This window comes from Monodelphis domestica, chromosome 8 (genome assembly GCF_027887165.1).
Source record: "Monodelphis domestica isolate mMonDom1 chromosome 8, mMonDom1.pri, whole genome shotgun sequence".
NCBI lineage: Eukaryota > Metazoa > Chordata > Mammalia > Didelphimorphia > Didelphidae > Monodelphis > Monodelphis domestica.
In genome coordinates this window covers 130,442,373-130,467,528 of record NC_077234.1, presented here as the reverse complement: position 1 = coordinate 130,467,528, position 25,156 = coordinate 130,442,373, and the positions used below count along the sequence as shown (strand labels likewise).

The 25,156-nt window shown below is 34.8% G+C and overlaps 1 protein-coding gene across 27 annotated transcripts in view; it reads right to left on the bottom strand.

Annotated features, from left to right (window-relative positions):
* Nucleotides 1–2,964: 2,964 nt before the first annotated feature.
* Nucleotides 2,965–25,156, bottom strand: part of LMO7 (LIM domain 7) — a 241,756-nt gene continuing 219,564 nt past the window's right edge. For 23 of the 27 annotated variants that reach the window (XM_056807332.1, XM_056807336.1, XM_016424986.2 and 20 more), the window contains 9 exons: nt 23,852–23,944; nt 22,880–23,376; nt 19,811–19,876; nt 17,414–17,463; nt 15,265–15,478; nt 13,538–13,828; nt 6,530–6,638; nt 5,089–5,191; nt 2,965–3,715 (listed from right to left, as the gene is read on the bottom strand). In XM_056807332.1, the coding sequence (XP_056663310.1) occupies nt 3,693–3,715; nt 5,089–5,191; nt 6,530–6,638; nt 13,538–13,828; nt 15,265–15,478; nt 17,414–17,463; nt 19,811–19,876; nt 22,880–23,376; nt 23,852–23,944 (1,446 nt within the window). In that variant the 3' untranslated portion in view covers nt 2,965–3,692. Of the gene's footprint in view, nt 5,192–6,529; nt 6,639–13,537; nt 13,829–15,264; nt 15,479–17,413; nt 17,464–19,810; nt 19,877–22,879; nt 23,377–23,851; nt 23,945–25,156 lie in introns of all 27 variants that reach the window. The other 4 variants (XM_056807334.1, XM_056807338.1, XM_056807343.1 and 1 more) reach the window with 2 other exon arrangements.

Sequence of the window (25,156 nt, the reverse complement as noted above, 5' to 3'; positions counted from 1 at the left end):
GAGGGATCCTCTACCTCAAAGGTCCCCCTCTCAGACACTCCACTCCAAGAGAGAGCTGATCAGAAGTGAACTGACAGTTTTTGAATTCGCTGTTCCTTTGCCTTGCTGGATCTGAATTTTCTTCCTTTTGCAACTTCTCTCTTACACTTTCTTTCTATGAATGGCCTAAGATGATTCACTTCACACTTTAGCATCTTGTAGATTTTGGACAATCAGCCGCCAAAGCTTATCCTTCAGGAATTCATTCCTGTTTTGTTCTGGCACAAAGCAAGTAATTCTTCAGTCATCCAGTGCTGTACAATGAGAGGTCTATAAAAAGGTCATTTATTCAGTAAGCATATATAGAAATAGTCATGTGTGTAGAACACTGTAAAGGACCATGAATCACCACAGAGATCTGCTATCCCAATTTATTATTTTACTGTTGAAGAAATAGAGGACTAGAAACTTGCCTGAAGTCACACAGTCAGTTAATGCCAAAGCTGGGAGCAGAACCCAGGCTTTCTGGCTCCTAGTCCAGTGTTGTTTCTCCCACCTGACTTCACTCATCAGATCTTTCTGTTAAGATTCTCAAGGTTGAAAAGGACTAGCGTCTGCCCCCTACTTAAAGGAGAATCCCTTCTAAAACCTACCTGACAAGTCATCGGTGTCTGCTTGAAGACCTCTAGCAAAAGAAGCCCCCATTATCTCTAAAGGAACTCTGCTTTGGGGGACCTCAAATTTAGGAAGTTTTTCCTGTCATCAAGACTTTAAATCACACCTTGTCCCCTTGTTCTGACCTTTTAGATCAAGCAGAATGTATCAAAGATTAGAAACAAAAACAAAAAAAAAACATTGAGTGGGGAATGATTAAAAAACAAATTATATTACATGTAATACTGCTGTTCCTTAAAAAAAAAAAGGAAAATGAAGAATTTAAAGAAGCCTAAAGAGACTTAAGAAGTACCAGAAAAACAATTATACCAGTCAATAACAATATAAATTAACACACACACACACACACACACACACACACACACACACACACAAACTGAACACCACATTATTATTGGCTCTGAAGAATAAAATCAGAAAATAAGCCTCTCTCCTTTCTCTGCTGAAGGAGAGGATCATAGATGTAGAACTTGGCATAAGCTGCTAGACTCAACTGATGCACTGTTCAGTGTTGCCAAATTGCTTCCCCACCTTTTTTTTATATTTTGTTACATGGGATGACTAGGTAGAAAGGAGGAAGGGATATATTTGGAAATTAACATTATGTCAAGACAAAAGATATAAATGAAATTTTAAAATTAAAAAATGCAATAAAAAAGGATTCCCTTCAGTTAAATGTATAATTGTACATTAATCTAGAAATGGGAAAATTCAAATTCTAGTATGGAGCCCAGTCGTCAGTGTAGCAATGCCATTTCTTGGAGTGATATCTATCACATTCTCCACATTTTTATGCTAATTTGATCACCTAATGATTAATGCAATGTTCTGAGCAGTCACCTTCATGCCTAAGTACAGGGCTCTGTTCTCAGGTCTTAAGAGTCCTTCAGTTAGCTGCACAATGAAGAGATGAAGGGTATTCCTTACCGTTCTATCAGGGAGACACAAAAGATGAGAGCCCTCACATGCTCCATATTCTCCTACCCCAGTATCAATGGTGCTGTTTCACTAGAAAGCAATTAGTTCCTGGCTTCTGGCTAGGAGATGGACTTTTATCTGTTTCGCATTCAGAATTCATGCCCTTTTCTTATATATCTGTTATTTGGGGAAGTTTTTATACCCTTACTTTCTGCCTTAGAATCACTGCTAAGCATTGGTCCCAAAGCAGAAGAACAATAAGGGCTAAGCAAATGGGGTTAAGTGACTTGCACAGGGTCACAGAGGAAGGAAATGTCTGGGGCCATCTTTAAACCCAGATCCTCCTTTCTCTAGACCTAGCTTTCTAACCACTGAGCCACTGCATTGCCTCATTACATGCTTAATAAAAAAGCTGTTTCTGTACTGGGGACATTAGCATGCTCATTATATTTTTCATATAATTAGTAAGCAGATTAAATTCTTGAATAAAACCAGCAAGCAAGACCCTATATATAAACCAGCCTATCAAATATTCTCCATCAAATAAGAAATAAAAAGAGAATAAAAACAAATGTTAGTTTATCTCAAGTGCTTCCACAAGATCTTGCCTAAATCAATGAAAATGGAATCATGAATATTCTATGATTCTATTAAATTGTTCATAGTGATAAACAAGTAGAATGTCATACTCCTTTTTTCCCTAAATTTAATATTAACATAAAACCTTCCTGCCTTGATGTATTGTTCATGAATCCCTACAGTCCAATATATTGAAAAAATAAATGTATATGGGAAAAATCTACATTTATTACACATTTAAGTCACTTTTATTGGAAGGTGATTCTCAGGATTATAATTTGCTTATGTGATTTTTAAAACTAGAATCACCATCTCATTTTTTCTACCATTTGACAGCTTTATATACTTATAACCTATTCCCAAGAGTGTTCTCTCCACTGTCTTGTAATTGTGTATTATTCACTCCACCAACTACCCTTGTAAATATAATATTCATTAAGCAAGGTTTCATTCCCATTCATCAAATAACTAGGCTAACCTGTTGTACCTTTGCTATTCCCATCCAGGTTTCCTTTTCATAATATGTTTGTGCATAATAACTTGCCCTGCAAGTCTCTAAACTCAGTGTCACATTATCCTGTATTACCTATATTGCAAAAGAATGAGGACATTATACAAAAAGACAAGCTACCATTTACCTAACTAAGGCAAGGAAGCAGGAAGAGGCACATCCTCAAGATGCCTACACATGAAAATAATTTTTAGATGTGACAGGAAAAAAAAAACATTTTTGTTGAAACAATTAAATTAGAAACTTCAGTGTCAAAATTAAAAGGCAAGAGATGTAAGAGAATACAAAAAGAAACATGTTGCTTAAATGCATGAGCAAGTTTATTTACAAATGCAGTTGGAACAGTAAAGAAATTCACTAGTTCTTGCAAAAAACCTTTAGTTGAACAAGCCATAGTTACATTTTCTTAGTGAAGAGAAGAAACTTTTGAGTGAATTGTTCAAAACTAAATCCACAGATCGGTCATTCTCTCTCAACAACAACAAAAACAAAAAAAGAATATTGTATATGAAAAAAAATCACAATGGGAGGCAAGTTAGAAAACCAGACTACAGAAAACAAATATTAATGCAATAGGTCTGCATTACTTATTTTGTAGTATACATACAAATAAGGTCAGCCATTGCAAATATATTTAAATTAATTATGTCAATTAATGTTTAAGAGCATTCTTCCTTTCAAGAAAACATCCTCTTCATACACCATTGGAAAGTCAAGCTAGATGTGAATTATCAGCCTCAAAACATTTTTGAAATTATTATCGATAAGTATTTGTTCTCCCTTGTGCTTTTAATGTGCTGAATTCAAAAAAGTGAATACTGTGCTTTTCCCAAAACATGATTACCTTCTTATAAATAACCAAAAAAAAAATACAAGTTAACATGAGGATATAAATGTTCCTATGTAATCTAGACAGACCAAAAAAAGGTACTTTTAAAAAAAGACACATACAATATATATTTATAGATCTACACCAGCAGCAACCACCTCTTCTTCTATCTGCAACAGTGCTTTCGTATGGAGGTTAACTTCACATGGAGGTTGGCTGTCCAGCTAATCAGGCAAGGAGAAAAGAAAGAAGAAAAATACTTAAATTCAGAAAGAGTTCAATATTGAGTATCTGGGACACTTAGCAGCAAGCATGTTTCGAAAGAATCATCAAGACTCAAGCAAGTTTTGCAACTCAGTCATTGGACAAGTAAACTGCATCTTCGGGGCAGGAAGATGCCTCCCCATTAGCAAAATTAACCACTTGGATAGAAATGAATTACAGTTAACTCTCACTTACTTATGCTAATAGAGGGAAGAAAAGTCATCAATAGTACAAAATAAGGATTATTTTCCTCCAAAAAAATTCAGATTTGGCCCTGAAATTTGGTTCAGGAGAAAGACACATGCACTCAACTTAATACATGCCTATGCTTGACATTCTCATTCCATGAATCTACTGTCAGCAGCTCGGGATGTGGCTTGACAGTTAGAGTAAGGAAACTTTAGCATCACAGATAATCCACTGAAAGAATCCACAGAAAAGAGAGAGTCGGCTGAGTATAAGCCATTGATAAAGCACTCGTCAAATAAAGGTCTATATAAATACCTCATAGTTCAAAATCATACTGGTTTGTTGATAAAGAAGAAACACAGGTTACGAGCATGGCTGTCTAAAATATAAACAGCAGGCATGGTTGTATTCACAAAGCTATAAATAATATGCCAATTGCATTAACTTTAGCTTCCTAGGCTTTATAACACACTCAAAAATACATTCTATTAAACCAAAACAAAAATGCCACATGCTAAGACACAAAGTAGAATTTAGGAATGCAAAAATTTGAGACCCCAAAAGAAAGAAGCTGAAGGTCAGAATAACCCTGAGAAATATTGTTTTGGGAGGGGAAACAAATATAGAAAAACAGACTCAAAATAAAAAATTTTTATTTCTAATTTTTTAAACTTTAATAATCAAAAGAAAAAAATTCAAAAACATTGACCTCGTTTGGTTATTTTCTAAGCAACATATCCAAAAGTTAACCTTTGTTGAAATGAGGTGAAAGTAATGAAAAATTAGAATCAGTTCTTAAAAGGACTAACCCCAAATCTCTGAATTTCCTTTTAGATACTTGTTTAGGATTCTGTGTACCCCAGGCAGGCAGCATAGGGACAACTCCTGGGTCTCCAGCTCCATACCACCCCCTATCTAGACCTTACAAATCACCCTCTTTTCCTGGCATCCTGAGCAATCCCCCTGATTCTAGTCAAATCCTCCCTGTAAAGGGGGAACTTTTAGTTTATACAAAAAGCTCCTAAAAATGGGGATTCTGAGGCAAGGTGTTTGAGGGGGTAGCAGATGCAGATTCAGGAATGTGCATAGGAGCCCGAGGTCTCTTTAAAAGGCAAGAGATTTTCTCTCTGATTTGCTCTCTTACATTTGAATCGGAGATAGCACTCATTGCAGTACAATTCATTATTTCGGATCCTGACTTCTGCTCCTGAGCTGGAGCCTCCGAGATCACACTGGCAGGCAACACACTGGAAGGGAAACAGCAATAATTAGTTATCTCCTTTAATTAAATCAAGGGGGTGTTGAGGGGGGGAAGGGAAAGAGAGAGGAAGAGAGCCAGAGAGAGAGAGAGAGAGAGAGAGAGAGAGAGAGAGAGAGAGAGAGAGAGAGAACATAGTTCCTAATTCCCTTAACCAATATTAGCAAAAGCAAACATGATGATTAGCGGATGAAAAGGAATTGTTCCAAATGAGGCATGAGTTAAAGGATTACATCAAGCCAACTTTCATTCTAATATGCTGGGAGGCAGGAATGAATCATCGATTAGTTTAATGAAATCCTAATCTTCAGGTTTCCTGGGGTGTGGTGAGGGGGTGAAAAGTCATGGCATCACATGAAAGAAGTACCTCATCCTTGAAGGCTGGGATGTTGGCACAACTTTCTGAGGCAAGCCCCTGGCAGATTCCATGAAGTCCAAATCCTAACCTATTTCTCATATGGAACCTTTATTTCACAGAAAGATACTCTGGCCCCACAATTTTTTTCTTGGATTTAGAGAACATTAAACATTTTGGCTTGTTGGGTTAAGCCCACATTCAAGCCTGTGTACTGCCTTTGCACCAGTTAAAATAAGCCTGGTGGTTATGTCCTATAGGACAGTGAGGAAGCAACCACTATAATTACTCTTTTCTGAAATAAGTGTACCTCAGAAAATGAGCCTACACAATGTTTTCTAATAATGAGCATCTCACAAGGTAAAAATTATGGACTTGGGTTTTTAGGTTGGTTTTTTGTTTTTTGTTTTTTACTGTGCTTTATTCATATGTAGAATGTCAAGTGTGTACATATGGGGCAGAAGATTAAGAGCAATTTTTCCATTTTTATATTCTCCATTTCTATAGCAAAGCAAACTTCGCTTAGGAGAGAACAATATGACCATTCTATTTTTCATAGCACTGATCTCTGCCTAAAGCATGTTTACTGCCACACGTTTGATAATATTCCAGGGGCAAACCACGCTAAAGATTACCTTTGACTACAAGCACCCTCACTCTCCACCCCTGGAAAAAAAAAACATAAAACCTATATTTTAAATATGATAAAAATAAAAGTGATTGTACTTTGTTCACCAGATCAAAGAATATGCCAGAATTTAAAGGATATTGTAGTGGTGCTGTCAAAGCAAAACTTCTATTAAATTCAAGCTATAAGAACTAAATATTAGTAGAAAACTCAGCAGAAAGACCACGTGGATTGATGCCCAAAGCATAAAGCCAGTTAGTAGTGTTCCCACAACTAGCGATCCAAGAAGCCATGCGTTCTCCAAGCCAAGCCCCAGTCTTCATGTTGCTTCTCTCAATTCTCACCTTAAAACAATGTAAATGATAACAAAGCCCCAAAGACTCGATGATCATGGCCGCTCCCTTGCCCAGAATGTTATTACAGTAGGAGCATACTCTCTTCCCACTGACTGACCTGGACACAGAACAAGAATGGGATGGAAACTGTGTTGTTCAAGGTAGTTAAAGACAGAGGGCATCTTAACATTAATATAATACACTTGAAGCTTGAGTCTCTTGTTGAAGGAAAACAATTCTTCATCAGAAAGAGTAAATGTTCAGAGAACCTTTTGGTTATGTGGAAACACACCTAAGCCTTTGCTTGTAACTTATCCATAGAGTGAGAGTGGCACTGGGTTATTAAAATAGCTGTCTCAGCCAATTACATATACTATTGCAGTAATAATCTATTCTGACATATTCATGTCACTAATCCAATCTGTATAATTAATTTTATAAAATACTAATGAACAAAAAAGTCTCTGCCCTCAAGAAGCTAACAATCTATTGGGGAACCAGATGATACAGTGGTGAATAAATACAAGGTGATTTGAGGAGGGGGAGCACACTAACAACTGAAGAAGATTAAAGAAGGTTTCACGAAGGAAGTGATGCCTGAACTGACCCTCGAAGGAAGATAGGATTCTGAGAAGTCAAAGAATGAGGAAGTAGTTCACCCTAGGTGTAGGGGGCAGGCTGAGCCCAGGACCAGTGAGTTTGGGAAATAACCTAGCATTAATGTTCAGTTCCTTGAGATCCAGCAAACTCTATCCCTAAAGGGAACATGGTAAATGAGTCTGCCTAATTAGTCTGCAGCAGGATTATGGAAGACCTTTAAATATATCCTTGTATTTTGTTCTAGATGAAAAAGAAAGTCACTAAACATTTTTGAGGTGAAGAAGGACATGGTCAAGCCTCTGCCTTTGAAAAGTTATTCTGGCAGCTTTGGGAGAGACTGGAGAGGGAAGAGAATGGTAGCAGGGAGACTATCTAGGAAGGTCATCAGGGAAGAGGTGATGATAGCCTGAATTAAGAGGGTGGCTATGAGTTGAGAAAAAGGATGGATTCAAAAGATAAATCGCACTTTGTTTGAATGGTTTCTCTCCTGGTGCCTTCACCTGTCTAACTTGTTCCATGTTTCTTCCTTCACCTGGTTTTGTCCATAACTACTGAATAACATAAGGGGATGATTAAACCAAGAACCAAACTTAAAATTCTCCCTTTCAGTAGCCATCCTCAAGGACAGAAATGCAAACACCACCTTCAAGTAATTCTTGGCATTGTCATAGAAGATAGTGTAGAGTTACCATCTTGCTTACAGTATGTTCTATGTCAAAGGTATCCTCTTACTTGCAATAGGGGGTGGACCAGATGACTTCTGGAAGGATCATCTATGCAATTATTTGTATAGTATCTAAGATACTGATGGTATTCTTATTGTATTTTGTAGCAGCACAATCTTTTGACCTAGTCATCTACAGTTACCCTGGTTAATAGAATCCATAGATAATTGGGAAAAGCCAATATTAAATGGCTCTTATGCTCTAAAGTTACAGGTGGGTATCTGCAAAAAGCCAAGGAACTATCAGCCTAACATACTTCATACCTTCAAGGAATGATAATCATAATGATAGAATATATATATATATATATATGAGCTGATTCAAAGTGAAATAAATGGAACCAAAAAAAAAAAACAATGTACACACTGCCCACAACAACACAAATGGAAAGAACAGCCACAACAAAGCAAACAACACTGAATGTTATAAAATTAAATTACCAAAGTGGGCCCCTAAAAAGATAGAAAACTGTACTTCCTTTCCTTCTTTGCAAGGTGGAAGGAAGGAGAAACTACAGATGGCGAACTTTATATATATATTGGACTAGATTTATGTTTTGGTTAGTTTTATTTAACTATTTTTTGTTCCTTTAAGAAAATTATTTGCTATACAGGATAGGTCTCTGAAGGTATGAGGTGAGAGATATGTGGGGAAATGTGAATTCTTATAAAAATAAGAGAGATCTCAATAACCTTTTTAAAGATAATAACTTACATGTAAATTACATTAAGATTTACAAAGCATTTTACATACATACTCATTTAATCTTCACAACAACCTTGTGAAATAGGTATTATTATTATCCTCCTTACAAAGGATAAAACTAAGACTTGGGTTAATAAATGTATACAGTAAGATATAAACCTGAGCAGGTAGGCAGTGCAGTGGATAGAGTTCTAAGGCTGGAATCAGTAAGACTCATATTCAGGAGTTCAAATCTGGACTCAGACACTTATAATGCTATATAATAATATATATTATATATAAACATATAGCTGTGCGACCTTGAGTACAGCAATTAATCCTGTTTGCCTCAGTTTCATTATCTGTAAAATGAGTTGGAAAAGGAAATGGGAAACCACTCCAGGAACTTTGCCAGGAAAATCCCAAAGAGTTGGACATGACTAAAATGACTCGGCAACAACAATAAGAGGATTCAAATCCAGGTCTTACTGATTCCAAATCAAGTATTCTACCTACTATGCCACATCCACTATTCTGTGTTATCCTCTCTACTACAAATTTAATTTATATATTAAGAAAACTGAAATTTAGTTTTCAGATTCGGAATATTTGTGTGAGCAAGCTGAGTTTACTGGGGCTCAAGTGGAATGAAAATGTGATAATACTTCATAATAGAAATTAGAAACTAAAAATAATTGAAGTTATTTTTCAGTATTAAAAACAAAATACAGAATGTAACATTCATAGGAATAGATGAGGGAACATGAGTTTTTAATTTCTTCATATTGAAAAAAATTAAAATTGTCTAGAAAACCCCTAATGGATACTAGCAAACTCTACTTTTTTATCAAGATCTCAATTATCAATCTCAATTGAAAAATTTATTGGGAATACAACTGATTTATTCAAAGTAAGCCCCCATATTAAAAAAAAAACTTTCCTGTGCCAATGCTAAGGACAACTTCAGCAACATGACAAAATGCCTCCCAATTGCCTTCTATCTATCCCATTTCAATTGAAGAAAGCCTATGGTAGGGAAATTGCCCAGTTTTATCTTCTACAGCTCTTCTTTGTTTCCCAATTCTTTACCTTTTACACATTTCCCCTGGAAACCTTTTCCTCACTTCTAACCATCAGTGCCTTCCTCTGATCTCTCTCCCTTCCCCCTATGAAAACCAGAAAGAACTAACATCAATCATTCTCATGCCTAGGTACAACATGGTTTGTAAGACTTTGATAAAAACTCATTCATGTTTAAAATGTTATCTCGACCAAGCCTTTGCAATGAAGTGTTATCTCAATAAGGCTCTTTTCTCTTATTTGTGAAATGAAAGTTCTTTTCTCTTGAAAGGCATTGTTGCAAAACAGGAAGAGTACTAGATTTTGCATGCCAAAAACTTGGTTTGAATGCCAGCTCCATTGTCTACTACTTGTGTGACACGGGCAAGTCACTTAAGTTCTCTGAACCTCAATTTCCACTTGCCCTACTTCACTAACTGCTCCTTTCCATGATGGTCAACCTTGTAGTGTGGTGTAAAGAGAGCCCTTATTAGCCCAACTCCCCTGGCAGGAATATGAGGCAATCAGAGTATCTAGTTCTTTTCTTCACTCACTCTTCACTTTCAAACTACTTCATTGCCTTTTTGGCTAGATCATCTCCCTGCTGTTGTCCTCTGAAATATATAAGATGGCCCAGTATAGTTTCTTTTGTTCTTTTTTCTTTTAACTCTCCATAAGTACCCTCACACTATATAGCCAAAAAGGACCACTCATTCTCCAAAACACATTCTGAACTTTTCCACCTCCAGACTTCTGTCCTCATTGTTTCCTTGAGGACATTTAACCCAGAATCTGTAAATTTGACTTTTTTAAAATATACATTTTGATAATAATTTCACTATGATGATTTTCCTTTTAAATTCTACCTATTTTTACTATATGCATTTAAAAAACAGTATTCTGAAAAAAGGTTCCATTCACTTCACCATTCTACCCAAGGAGATCATGAAACAAACAAACAAAAAAGGTTAAGAACCCTTTTTTGATCTGCAATGCCCTTCTTCCCCATTCTCCATCAACCCCCAATTCCATGAGTTTAAATCTTACTCATCCTTCAAAAATAGCCCAGCTACCTTCTCCATAAAGCACCTTGGTACTTAGTAGGTGATGAATAAATTTGGATTGATTAATTGACTGAAGGCCTCCCTAGATCACTTCAGCTGGGAATAATCACATCTTCATCAGCAGAATCTGGATTGTATTAGTCACAATGGTTAACCACATTCTGCCTTCTATTATAGTTACTTGTGCAGATTATTTACTCTAACAGATCCTTTATAAACATGTGCTACCTTTTTTTTCCAAGTGAATAATGTAACCCATCTCCACCAAGCCAAAAGCTATTGTTCTTCCCCCATTTTGCTTTAAACTCCAATTTTGTTTTATGTATCACATGTGGCATTCATTTATGACAATGTCTAGAATTATACAGGAAAGTCTTTACTGTCTTAAATTTTTGATGAGTGAGTTGGTTTGAATGGTGAAATTTCTGGAGAACCAAGGATTTACTTTTCTGAATATGAAAATATTTTATTTGAACCATTTTGAGGGAAACTTTTAAAATGAATTTCTTTCCTTCTTAAACATCAGGACATCAAAGACCTGGGATTTCATCATTCTTTCTGCCAAACCCAGCTTTCTATATGGAGCAACTCATCGCTCCTCTGTATTTAAATAGTGTAGCAGAAAAGTCAATGTGCTTAGAATCTGGCGACAAGTGGGTTCGAATCTGGCCTCACACACTTACTTGTACTATCATCAAGATACTTAAGCATATTGAACCTTAGTTGCTTCATCAGTAAAATGAGGATGTACTTTGTTTTTACCTTACATATCAATGAATTTTTTTTAAAGAACAGAAGACCAAACTTCTTTTAGAATTGTAAGAAAAAATGAGATCTACATGAGAGTCCTTAAGTTTTGGGCCAAAGACTTTATGACACCTATTTGGACTCAACCCAGAAATATCTTTTGCATACTTCTCCAGACCATTCTAGAGTTAATGTTGATTAGTTGGGTTCCAGATAGATGAAGTGTGATATTACATATGTACATGTTACCTCCCCAGATAAATCTGTGAGCTGCCTTGAGGACATGCACCCTGTGTCTATTTTTTTCTTTTAAATTCTTGACTATGCTTGGTACACTGATTGGTGGTGGGGCAATCAGACAGGAACTGAATAGGGATTTCATAGATATACAGAAAAGGTGAAGAACTTCTTTCCTCAGAAGATGCAGGATAGCATCTAGAGTCCTCTTCTGTTGTTGTCTTAAAGAATAGCTATCACTACCTCCCCCAGGCTGGAAAGACAGTGGCCATTCATGACTTGATCCCAATAATGATCAATATAAATATATGTGTATACATATACATATATATATATTAATAAGCAGAAAGCTGAGCCAGCTCCATTTTCCTGTCTAGTGCTGGTTCACCCATCCTCGAGAAGCATGGTGACCCTTTGCTCTCAGAGGTTCCCCTTATTGGTGCCATATTTAGCATGAATATCTCAGTGGCTTTATCCCTACTGCAGCTCAGAATTCCCAAGCTAAAATGATCATTGGTTTCCTCAAGCAGGAGAGGCTTCACCACTCTGCCTGATGATTTATCATCTTAAAAGAATTATCCAGGGAACTGAGGATAGATGACTTGTCCAGGATCATACAGACAGTATGTATCAGTGGCAGAACTAAATCTAATACTTTCTAAAGACTATACCCCATGGCTTCAAATGTATACCTAATATTGAATAAATGTTGGAGACCTGGACACAGAATTACCTAGAAAATAGAGACACCTAAAATTTTTCATCACGTATATTTTGTAAAATCTAGAACTCATACCATCTTGACTCTATGTCTGTACATAAGCTCTTTTAATGACCTTCTGTACATAAGAATAAGTCGGATCAATTCCCTCAGTCCTAATAACTTTTATTTAATTCCATTCATCCCTTCCCTCTAATCCAAAATCTCAGAATACATATTAGACAGTTTGGGGTATATATGCTATTGTTTTAGTTGGTGTTTAATGATTTACCTTATTCTAACTACTCTTATCTGACATCCTAGAAGGCAACACTGTGCCTCAGATAGAATTTCAACATCTACTTAAGTTTCAGCCAAAGAGAGTCACTAGAATGCACCCTTCTCATGATTCAAGTTATTATTGTTAAAGCATCTTTTATACATCTTTCCTTCTCTAGAGGCCATGGTCTGTCTGGGATCTCTACCACACTAGAAATCAAAAGGCAAGTTCCAGATTTATAAGAGCACAACTGATTTTCAATTCCAGAAACATAGAGAATCGAGGGGTTCATCTACATAGAAGGAAGATGTCAGCAAACTGGAGAAAGGAAAAAACTTAAACATTCTTTAAAAGTAAAAGAAAAACTCTAGATCTGAGTTGTCCATGTGGCATATTATTACTTATTAAAATCTGACTTGACATGTTAAATAGACTGTCTGCAGGATATAGTTATCATTCATTGCTATTCTTATATCCTTGCCCCAAAATGATCTAGAACAATGTGTCTACTTTAAAAACAAAATATTCAAGTTTAAAACAGATTTTGCTCATCAAGGGGAAATATATTCATGAGTTTTTACAGATTTTTGTGATCCATCTTTCTGGACTATAAATGATAAACTAATCATACACATCAGCAAGAGAGACATGGGCAGTAACCTTGAGGTTTTACATTTCTAAAGTGGTTTCAAAAGAAACCTATAAATGCCATAAGTGTAGTCTGGAAAAAATTAAGAAAACCATCATTGACAGTTTGGATAAGAGAAAAAAAAATTTAACATGTTACAAGAGGGGTTACTTTTTCCAATGGAAATTGTGAGTTAGAATGTTTTCCCAAAATAAATTATAATTGTTGAAAAAGTTTTCCTTTGCTGCAACAGAAGGAAAATGATGGCTAATGGAAACATCTGTATGACATACCTGTTTCTTTGCTGCATCCCTGACTGAGAAGTAGAGGGGGATTGTGTTCGAGGTGCTGGGGAAGGTGCAGATGATAAAGTTCCAGTTCGTAGAGAACCAACAGAAGAAGGTAGGAAACTGGAAGGTGGATTTCGCATGTAAGCACGGTTAGATGTAGAAACAATTTGTGGAGGTGGACGGCTGAAGTCTTGCACAGATGAAGAAGTATGGAAGCCAGCTGACTGATTCATCCAAGGGGCTTGTCTCCATGAATTTGATCTTGGGGAGTCTAAATTATCTAGAGATTCACCTCTAAAACATAAACAAGGGAAATTAAAATGAAATTTATTACTAATATATCCCAAAAGACTCAGTTTTTAGATGATGTGATAGTTTCAAAAGAATACAGGCCATTAGAACTTTTTTTTTTAATTTTAGTGTACATGAGTAACATTTTATTAATATTGCTGAGGATTGTATATTGAGTATTTACATTACACACACAATTAAAATTTCTTTTTATCTTCATGATAAAAGGAAAAAAAATTATTGACTATGTTTCAATGAACCTTCATTTCTGTCATAATTGATTCTTCTAAAAATTTAAGCATGAGTATTAAGTAAAGAGGATTCAATTAATATTGGGGAAAATGGAAGAAGACAACCTAGAGTTCTCCAATAAATGTATCTGTCTCTGTCTCTGTCTTTAAATAGCTTTTCCAATAGACTACATTAAGAAAACACAATATAAGAAATCTCAAACCAATCAAACAGAAGAATGAGATTCATATTATAGGACAATTTGCTAAAAGCTTCATTTAATGATAACCTAATTTAATTTTCAAAGGCACAGCTCATATGCAACTCTGGTGAAAACCCTTAAATTGTGGAAAGATTTATCTATATTTATACTCTTCTATAAACAATGCTACTTCTATTCATGAATTATTAAAAATCATCAAATACCTAAAATAAAACAGATAGTACAGTTAAGCAGTCTCAAGTGTATACAATGAAGTCAAATTTTTAATATTTAAAATTCAATTAATGGTCTGGCATAACTGACTTTATTAAAGTTTTTGTAGTGTATATAATTTATATTCATACCATGGAATTTCACCATAAAAATGAAGTTTACAAATTAACTACTAATGCATGTTAATAAACAAACAAATGATGAACTGAATGCAGTAAAATATAAACCAAGAAAGTATTTTAGATCTTATAGCAAAGCACAATTCCACAAATTAATGTTCTGAGTTTCTCCAGTCACCACAATTATCATTTGGAAGGAGCAAAGAGAGAAAAGAAGCAGGAGGAGGAGGAGGGAAGAGAAGAATTTATATACTGCTCTATGTTTTTGAAACTGCTTTATAAATATTACCTCATTTTCTCCCCAAAACAACCCATGGGAGGTAGGTGCTATTGTTATCGCTATTTTACAAATGAGGAAATTAAGGTTGACAGGGGGTAAGACTTGCCTGGAATCCTACTGCTAAATAAGGGGTTGAGATTAAATGTGAAGTCCGTGGAATCTTCACCATAAAAAATAAAGTTTAGAAAATAACAGGTACAAAATTAACAGGTACAGGTAGGGTTCTAACCACTGTGCAATGTCATATTGCCCTGTGAATTGTAAAGTTTGAAGAAGAAGCAAAGGCAAGTGATCATCTAGATTTCTAAACACCTCGAGGACCTGGAAGAAAAGATAAGTTCAAGTGTTAAAAGAGTATCTGCACAGCTCTCACCTTCTCATGATGCCAGGCAGGCAGATGGGTTCCTTGGTGACACTGGAACTCCGCTGTCTGATCCAGCTGTTGTCATTGTGGAGAGAGGTCTTCTTCCTCATTTCTTGAAGGATTTGCTGTCTCTCCATCTCAGCTTCTGATGTGATCTGCTCTTTTCGAGAACCTTTCTGTGAATACCCCGAATTCCCAATCCGGTCCAAATATTTGTTACTCCCTAAATTGAAAAGACATCAAGAATGACAGGAACGGAAAATAAAAATACGGTCAGGGGTGAAGATTAAAAGTTACTAAATTCAAGCTGCAAACTGCAAGGTAATTTCCATGTTTTAAAATCAGTTCTGATATATGATGCTGGAGTGAGCAGACCACATTTATATTATTGCTACAGTGCCCGAATCAATAAGTAATACCACACAGGACAGGTAAGAAAGGAAATAAATGCTACTGCCAAAGAGAGTAAATGATACTATTTTGATTCTGGACACTTTTAAGTTCTATTTTGTAAAATAATTTTTTTTTGCCATTAAATGCTTTCTATGTCAATCAACAATAACAAAATGACTAGGGATAGTTCACAAACATAAGGAATTTAATAGTTAAAAACTCTTTCTTCAAAATAACTTAATGAGCTTGATAATTCAAGAATTGGTATCCAATTTTTAAGATAAAGAAATTGAGGCTCTTTGGAGGTTAAGTGACTTGCTAGAGTCCAAAAAGTTAATAAATCAGAATATGACTGGACTGAATTCTGTGCTCCTTTTATCATATTGTGCTGTCTCTACAAAGATTACCAAGGGTCTGTTACCCCCATGAACTATTATGCGTTGGACTATATAGTCTCCGCCTTCAAAGAATTTTCCAGTTTGGTTAGGATGACAAGACAAATACTAAGTATATCCAAACCATGACTGCATCATCCTGAGGTGAGTCAATCCAACAACAAAGCCTGGACAACCTCTAGGAATTAAACCATTTACTGATGGCACAATGGTTTGTTTGTCCATGAGCTTAGAAAATGGTATCAAGATTCAGTTATTCACTAATAAATGTTTCCAGGTTTCCTTATTTCAGAGCTGAAATAATCTACATCTAGCTTTGCTATTAGTTACATTGATTTCAACTGGGTTTATCAGTGTTTCTCGTGAGTTAGAACTCAGGTTAAAGTATCAATATTTGAAATGTGTGTGATATAAACATTTTCAAGATATCTTCTCCCTTTAATTAAGGAAGTTTCATTAAGAATTTCTGTCCTTTCCATCTCTAGGTTCAGTTTTTGTTTATGGCTAAAATTTTATAATTTTATACTTAGTTTACAATTTAGTTTAGTTTACAAATTAGTTCTTAATTCATCTTCTTTCAAACAATGTGAAATGTACCCAAAATTGCTCCCAGAAATCTATTTTTATGTTTGTGCAAAGCAATACATATAATATAAATCTGATCAGATGCAAAAAAAAAATTTTAAATCACCTTGGAATTCATCAAAAAAATAAGAAGTAGAGGGGAAAAAGTGAAACATCAAGTGACAAAGTCACATGCCTGAGGAATTAGTTCACTTGCTATGTGAAATGGTAAATATTGTAAAATAAGGATAATATTGGTGCTATCCAACTCAGTAGTTTCTTATAAATCTTTTTTAAAGTAAATTTTTATGAAATTTTAAACATAATTATTTGTGTGCACATATATATGATCTACATATATTTATGTATAATATGTTTTTATTTTTATTGTTATCTGATTCTCTTTTTTTCAGTTGGGTCCAGATAGAAATAGTTCTGAGAAAAGGATCAAATTTTCTAATTACTCTTTTATATTTTATGTATTATGAACTATTGCAAAAGTGATAAAGGAATTTCTTTTGGTAGTTGAATTAAAATTTTACAATAAAGTATCCTCTCAAAATTTACTGAAAGAATCTTTCAGTATAGACTGGAAAACAGTGTTTATAGAACATATCATGGTAGATTTCAAAGGGAAGATGAAGAAATATAGAGAAACATATTTTAGAAAGAATTTAAGTTAGTGAATTGACAAACTGAAACTATACTTGAGAACTTCAACTCTTTATTTTAGAAATGACCTTAACTGTGAAATTTAATAGCACTAACTAATTGTATTTTTTTTTTTTAAAAATTTTCTAACTTACCATTTCTACTTGTGGTGTGATCCAATTCAGTGGTAGACCTTGATTTATTCCTAAAATAGAAAACACAATATATCAATACTGAAACACAGTTTTAATCTAAATGTGCATGTTTAATATAAATATACCTTTACAATTAAAAGGAAAGATCTATTTATACTTATAAAGTATGTAAAACTAAAGATGCAATATTCTAAACCATTGGTCTTATTTTCCTTTTTCCAAATGACAGTTATTGTTATTTTATAGAACAATCTTTTATAGAATCATCTCTGCATAGGGCTTTAACTAGAAGAGTTCATAGAAACTCTGAATATATAGGACTTCTATATGATAACGATGAAAACAAATTCATGAAGGAATTTCATCAAGAATCCTACAATGGTTATTATAATAGTTTTTGGATTTTTTTTTTTGCTGATCCATTTTCTCCTTAAAATGGGAACGGCTGTCTATTATTCAAATTTATGAAGTTGATATAAAGAAATTTTCATTTCCTACAGAGTTGATTATTCTAGTATCTAAGCAACATTCTATAAATAGTTCTACTTCAGGCTAGAAGAGTGTATACAATTTGGTGCTCTGAAGTAACAATATGGTAAATGGCAACTTGAGTCCCAAAGAATTGATATCATTTCTAAAGAAATTTAACTATCCAAAAGGGTGTAGTTTGTGAATCTATGCCATGATATGATTTAGTCACCCATTCCAACTATAGGGAGCATGATTAAGCAACTTCAGATATTAAGGTAAATGGAGAAAAATTAAAAGTTCAGTATTTCCTCCCTTATAAAAACTTGGAATTTCAGACTGTAGATTTGTGCTTTCATGTTCTTGAATAGACAGGAGAGACAAATGACCTAAATTGTAGTGGATACTAAGTAAAAAATATACTCACCTTAAAAATAATCATTTTATAATTGAAAACCTGGCAAAATGCATTAGGATATCCATAGTATAGTGTATCATCACTGCTTAGAGATGACATTGCCGCAAGATTCCTAATGCTTTCAAGGTTATTGTCTTGGCATAATAATTCATTTTACCCAAGGTACTAAGTTATATATGACAGACTTCTATAAATAAAATCAATTTCTTGAGAAAGGCAATGTTTCTTTTCCCAACTTATATATTTTCATATAATATATAGATAGATACATGCACATTCATATATAAATGTGTGTGTTTATGTGGATGTGTGTATTTATGTATATATATTATATTAATGTAATAAATGCAATAAACATAAATGAATGTACAATACAAAAAATATAATTAGAAAAAAGATGACCCATCAAGACTTTTATAGGTTGAAAATCAAGACATCCCTAAATACTTCTCTCTTTATAGCCAATTCTGTATCAGATTGAATGAATTATCAATGTGTCTGAAGTTTTTACTACCAGATTTCACCAAAGGCAAAAAATATTTATTACGGCATAAGCAGATTCAAAATCCAGTTAGGATAACAGCTGTGAAACTGAAACATCAGTCTAGACTATAACAATACTAACTGGCTTAATTTGGGGGGAGAAACTTATAAGTACCATTTTCAATTAATCAAATGCTTCAAGGAGAAATTTTTAAGAAACAGCTTCCCCAAATAGTAAATGCTGCAGGGAATATGGCAAAATTGGGACACTAATGCAAAGCTGGTGAAGCTGTGAACTAATACAATCTTTCTGAACAGGCATTTGGAACTATGCCCAAAGAGCTTGAAAACTGTTCATGCTTAAAGGAGAAATGGATATGTTTGTACAAATGGTCTGTATCCTAAAGAGATTTTTCAAAGGAGAAAAAGCTATGTTTGTGCAAAAATATTTATAGCAAATCTTTTTTGTGGTAGCAAAGAATTGGAAACGAAGGGGTTCTTCATCAACTGGGGAATAGCCAAACAAGTTGTGGTATATGAATGTAATAGAATAACTGAGCTATAAGAAATGATGTGAAGGATGATTTGAGGAAAACCTAGAAATCCTACATGAACTGATGCAAAGTGAAATGAGCAAAACCAGGAGAACATTGTACGCAGTAACAGCAATATTATATGAGGAGTGTTATGAATGACTTAGCTAGTCCTAGCAATACAGTGATGCCAGAAAATCCTTAAGGACTTATGATGCAAAATGCCATCTGCCTCTAGAGAAAGAATTGATGGAGTATGAATGCAGACTGATTCTGATATAAATTTTTTACATGTATAACAATGTAAAGCATCTTTCCACATTAATCCTTTTGTGAAAGAGAACTCAAACATGCATAAGAAAAGTAATAAGGTAAGATGAAGGGCTGAGTTAATTCTGCAAGGAGTTGAGTGATTCCATAAAGTCTGGGCTCTTCCTTGAGAAATCAGCTGAAGCCAAATTATTACTCATTTGGCAGTAATTCAGTTTTACAAACCTGTCACTAGGAAGTAGATTTGTTGACTCATCTCCTCGCTTTGTTACTTCAAAGGGATCAACAGGCCTAAAAGATGGAAAAGGAATTTTCTTAAATTGAAAATATTAAAGTTAAAAGATGTTTTTCTCCATCTGCAAGGTATTATACAAAAGTATAATATTCCCTATTATATATGTGGGGGAAAACAAGGTTTTTAATATAAAAAATAAAGTATTTCAACTATAAACATATCAAAGATATTTTTAAAGCTAAATTATGAGTCAGGAACACCTACATAATTCCAGGTTAAACAAGATCTTGATTGAGGTATTAGCAAGGACTTTCAAGCAACTTTAATGTTTGTTTTCTGGGTTTTTTCAAAATTCTAAAAAAAATATTTAAATAAAATTCTTTCACCTATAAGAGAGTTGTGATGAAGATATACTACGTTATAGTTTGATCAACACAATCCACAAGCCAGGATTCAAATCCAGGCTTTACTGTCCACTGCCACTGTGGAAAAAGTCATTTCACTTTTGTGGGCTAAATTTTCCTCATCATTGGACTAAATAATTTACAAAGTCCCTTCCAACTCTAAATCCTAGGTCCCTAAGTTTCATTAGTTTAGCAGAAAACCTTAGAAGGAAAAAAAATAATCTTATAAAAGGCTTAGACCAAATCAGGGAAAAACTCTGGAAACAAGCTCTTCATGTTATCTATGAATTTAACATAAAAAGATCAGAATGACAATAATGAGTAGCATTTATACAGTATTTGAAAGTTTATAAAGAACTTTACACATGTTTTATCTTATTTAATCCTAATAACAAACCTGTGAGGGTGGAGTTATTTTTATCTGCATTTTACAAATGAGAAAACAGAGGCAAGCAAAGATTTAGTGACTTATTCAAGGTCATATAGCTAATAAATGTTTAAAGCAGGATTTTAAAATAGGGCTTCCTTACTCTGGGTCCAACTCTCTATCCACAGTGCCATCTTATTGCATAAATTCAAAATATTTAAATATTATTAGTCCAAAACACAAATATTTATGGTCTAAGAAAAATTCTGTTTTTTATTTCCTTAAAGAACTGTTGTTCAAGGACACAAGTAATACCCAATGAAATTGTGTGTTGGCTGTGGGATGGGTGGGTGGAGGGGAGGGAGGGAAATAATGTGATTATTGTAACCAAGGAATAATGGTCTAAATTGACTAAATAAACTAATTCAAATGAAAAATAAAAAGAATAGTTGTTGTCACTGTTGTTGCTCTTCAGTCATGTCTGATTCTTTATGATACCATTTGGGGTTTTCTTGGGAAAAATTTTGGAGGGATATGCCACATCCTTCTCCAGCTCATTTTGCAAATAAGGAAAAGGAAACTGTGGAAAACAGGCTTATGTGACTTAATATGGGGTCACAAAACTAGTAAGAATCTAAGGCTAGATTTGAACTCAGGAAGATGATTCTTCCTCATTCCAGAGGTCCACCATCTAGAGTGAGACTGGATAAGACATAGGGAACCTAAAGTATCATGTGGCAGCAGAAATGAGGAGGAGATAGATTAGTCAAATTTTGAAAACAGAATCAGTGAGACTTGAAGGCCACTTAAAAGGTAGGAATGAAATGAGGGGAAGGAAACAACAGGGAGAAAAAGGTTTTAACAAAAATAAGGAAGCTAGGATAAAGAAAATAGTTGGTGAGGGGAACAGCAGAAAAGACTGATGGCTTCCTATCGCCTCTACAATAAAATATAAATTACTCCTTTGTTTTTAAAGCCCTATTCAGACTGGCCCCAACCTATCTTTCCAGCCTTACTGGACACTACTGACCTTATCCATACTCTGAGATCGAGCCAAACTGACCTTGTCTGGGTTCCTCACACATGTCATTCCCTCTCTGGTCTGATGCCAGAGCCATAAGTGTCCCACGCAATTAGAATAAGTTCCTTCCTTGCCTGAGCTGAAGAGAATCCCTTTCTCCTTTTAAGATGAAGTTCAGGTGCTATCTTCTGCATAAAACTTTTCCTGCTCTCCTAATGTAGGGTCCTCTCTCCCAAGTTACCCTATGTTTAACAAGTACATATACACACACACACACATACACACACACACACACACACACACACACACACACATATATATATATACACACATATATATTTATTTATTTATTTATATTTGTCATATAGTTTTATATGAAATTGTTTTCTCTACTAGGATAAAAGTTCCTTGTAAATAGATGTTATTTCATTTATTTTTATATCCCTAGCATCTAGCAGGGTATCTGGTGCACACTAGGTGCTCAATGCTTGATCACTTAACTGATATCACATTGCTTGGCTTCTCAATGAGTAGAAGAGCTGGAAAGATGGAAAGAATGTGGAAGTCAAAAAATTTTAATAAATTTAAAACAAAAAAAGGTTGACAAGGCATTTGCTTCTCAACATGTTGAATTTAAGGTGAAATTGGGATATTCAAATGGAGATATGTTTTATATCTATGTTAAAATAAAGGTCTGGAGCTCAGAAAAGAAGTTCACTCTAGAGATTCCTATTTGTAAATAACTCCTCTTACAGAAGTGATGGTTGAAGCTAGGGAATTGGATGAGTTTAGCAAGGGAAGTAGGAGGCATAATGGAGAGGAAGACTCATTTTCTTGAGTTCAAATCCAGCCTCAAACACTTATTAAATGGGTGACCCCGGGCAAGTCACTTAAACCCTGTTTGTCTCCATCCCTTAGCTGTAAAATGAAAAAGAAATGGCAAACCACTCCAGAATCATTGCCAAAAAAAAAAAAGAGGTCATAAAGAGTAAAATACAACCAAAACATGACTGAACAGCACCAAGGAAGTGCAGCTAAAGACAAGTTATGAAGACAAAACCTTGTTCAAAGCATAAATAGATGAGATGGTGTCTCTTTCTTGATAGAATTTGGGAGCAGCTGTGTGCTTAAGTCAAAACAAGTCATTTTCAAATTATGTGTTATAGACTATAAACAGACCTATAATTGCAATCATAGACTAACAATAGATACATCTGATGCAGACAAGTAGGAAAACTGTAAGTGCACTTTGGCTATGGGCACAAACCTTTTATACTGATAAATTTGCACCGAAGTTTCTTTCTCTTTCTCTGCTCGTCGTTTCTGCTCTTCTATCTCTGCCCGCCGTTTCTGCTCTTCTATCTCTGCCCGTCTCCTTTGTTCCTCTATCTCTGCCATTCTCCTTTGTTCTTCTATCTCTGCCTGTCGCCTCTGTTGCTCTATCTCTGCCTGTCGCCTCTGTTGCTCTATCTCTGCCTGTCGCCTCTGTTGCTCTATCTCTGCCTGTCGTCTCTGTTGCTCTATCTCTGCCCTCTGCTTCTGCTCCAGTTCTTCCAATTCCTTTATTTTCCTTTCTTTCTCAAGGAGAAGCTGTTCTTCTAGTTTTCTCTTTTGTTCTTCATGATGAAGTCTTTCTTCTTCCTCTGCTCTGGTTTTTTCTCTATCTGAAGAATAAATTTCTTCTCTCCAACTTGTTTCCCAGTTGGCAAAAGTTGGCTCACGTGAGGTGAGAGAAATATTATTTGAGTTTAATGCCATCTGTTCCTATAGGAAAGGAGGGGGAGAATTAAGGGGAGGGAGGGAGAGAGAGAGAGATGCATGTGTGAGTGTCAATATACACAGAAGACATACATTTGCTAACATTTATTTTAGATGGTGCTCATTCTATCCCTGAGTCTGGTAACTACTTTTAAAAAACATCAAAGAAATAATACTGACACACAAAAACACATGAATACTTCAGCTCTAATAAAGAGAAAAGATAGATAATTTTAGATTCTTTTAAAATGACTTTTTAAAGATGCAGACCCTTCTGCTATTTTATTATTATACTATCAAAGAAGAAAAGCTTAAGTGTCAAGCAGAATACTGGCTACATATCAAAGTCTGCCTTTGAAAGGAACCACATAGCAAACCTTTTTAAGAGACTGGCCAAATTTGAGTATTTCTCTTCCTATTTCTCAATTTCCTCAGAGAAATGAAAGGGGAGAGAGTAGGGGAAGATGCATGCCAATGCTACCTCATTTAAGTACTTCGAGCTTTCTTTCTCAGCCTCTTGTTGAGCCCTCTGCCATTCTTCCCTCAGTTTTTCCTGTTCACGTTGATACTTCTCCTATCAAGAAAAAACAGAATATTAATCAAAGTCAAACAAAGATGATTTTATTCTTAAATTAGTAGTTTTTTAAAGTTAATAGTTGTTGCCTACACCCCTGAACTTTTATATATAACATTTCATTCAGTAAAGAGTTCTTCCTTTTAAAATTTAACCAATCACAGATTCATCCCAGAGATATTGAATTTCCTGGGTTCGTTTAAAATCCACAGTGAAATGCAATTGAGATTTCTGTAGAATACTTTTCATTACATGCTACTTTAAGTTCATTAAGAACCATCTACTTTAACTGCAAAGAGATAATAAGGAAAAAGACCTGTCCAAAAATATTTAAAGCCATGCTCTTTTGGGTGGCAAAAAAATGGAAAATGAAGGGGTGTCCATCAATTGGGAGATGACTAAATAAATTATGGTATCTAATGGTGATGAAATATTATTGTGCTGAAAGGAATAATGAACTGGAGGAATTCCATGTGAACTAGAACAACCTCCAGGAATTGATGCAGAGTGAGAGGAGCAGAACCAGGAGAACATTATACACAGAGACTGAAACACTGTGGCACAATCATATGTAATAGACTTTTTCTATTAGCAGCAATGCAATGATCCAGGACAATCCAGAGGAACTTATGAGAAAGAATGTTATCCACATCCAGAGAAAGAACTGTGGGAGCAGAAATGCAGAAGAAAAAGATATGATTGATCACATAGCTCAATGTGGACATAATTAGGTTTTTGATGATAAAAAGATCACTCTATTACAAATAGGAATAACATGCAAATAGGTTTTAAATAATGATACATGCATGTATAACCCAATGGAATTGCTTGTCAGCTCTGAGAGAAGGGAGGAAAGAGTGTGTGAGGGGGAGGGGATCATGAATCATGTAACCATAGAAAAATATTCTAAATTTAAAAAGAAAAAAATAAAGTACTTTACAACCTATTAAAAAAAACTATTTACTTTAAAATTACAGGAACACTCAAACAGAATGTAATAAAGAAAAGTGGCATTTCATGGGCACTAGAAGATCCAGAAGCATTTAAGGTCTTATTTTGTTTTTTAAAGATATATGAACTGATCTCCTCTGAATACTTATAGAAACATCACATACTATGGCCAAAGAAGATGGATTGTCTAAAACCTTACCAACATAACAAATGTATTGCTCTTTGAAAAACAGAGGTAAATATACATTCGATTACCATATC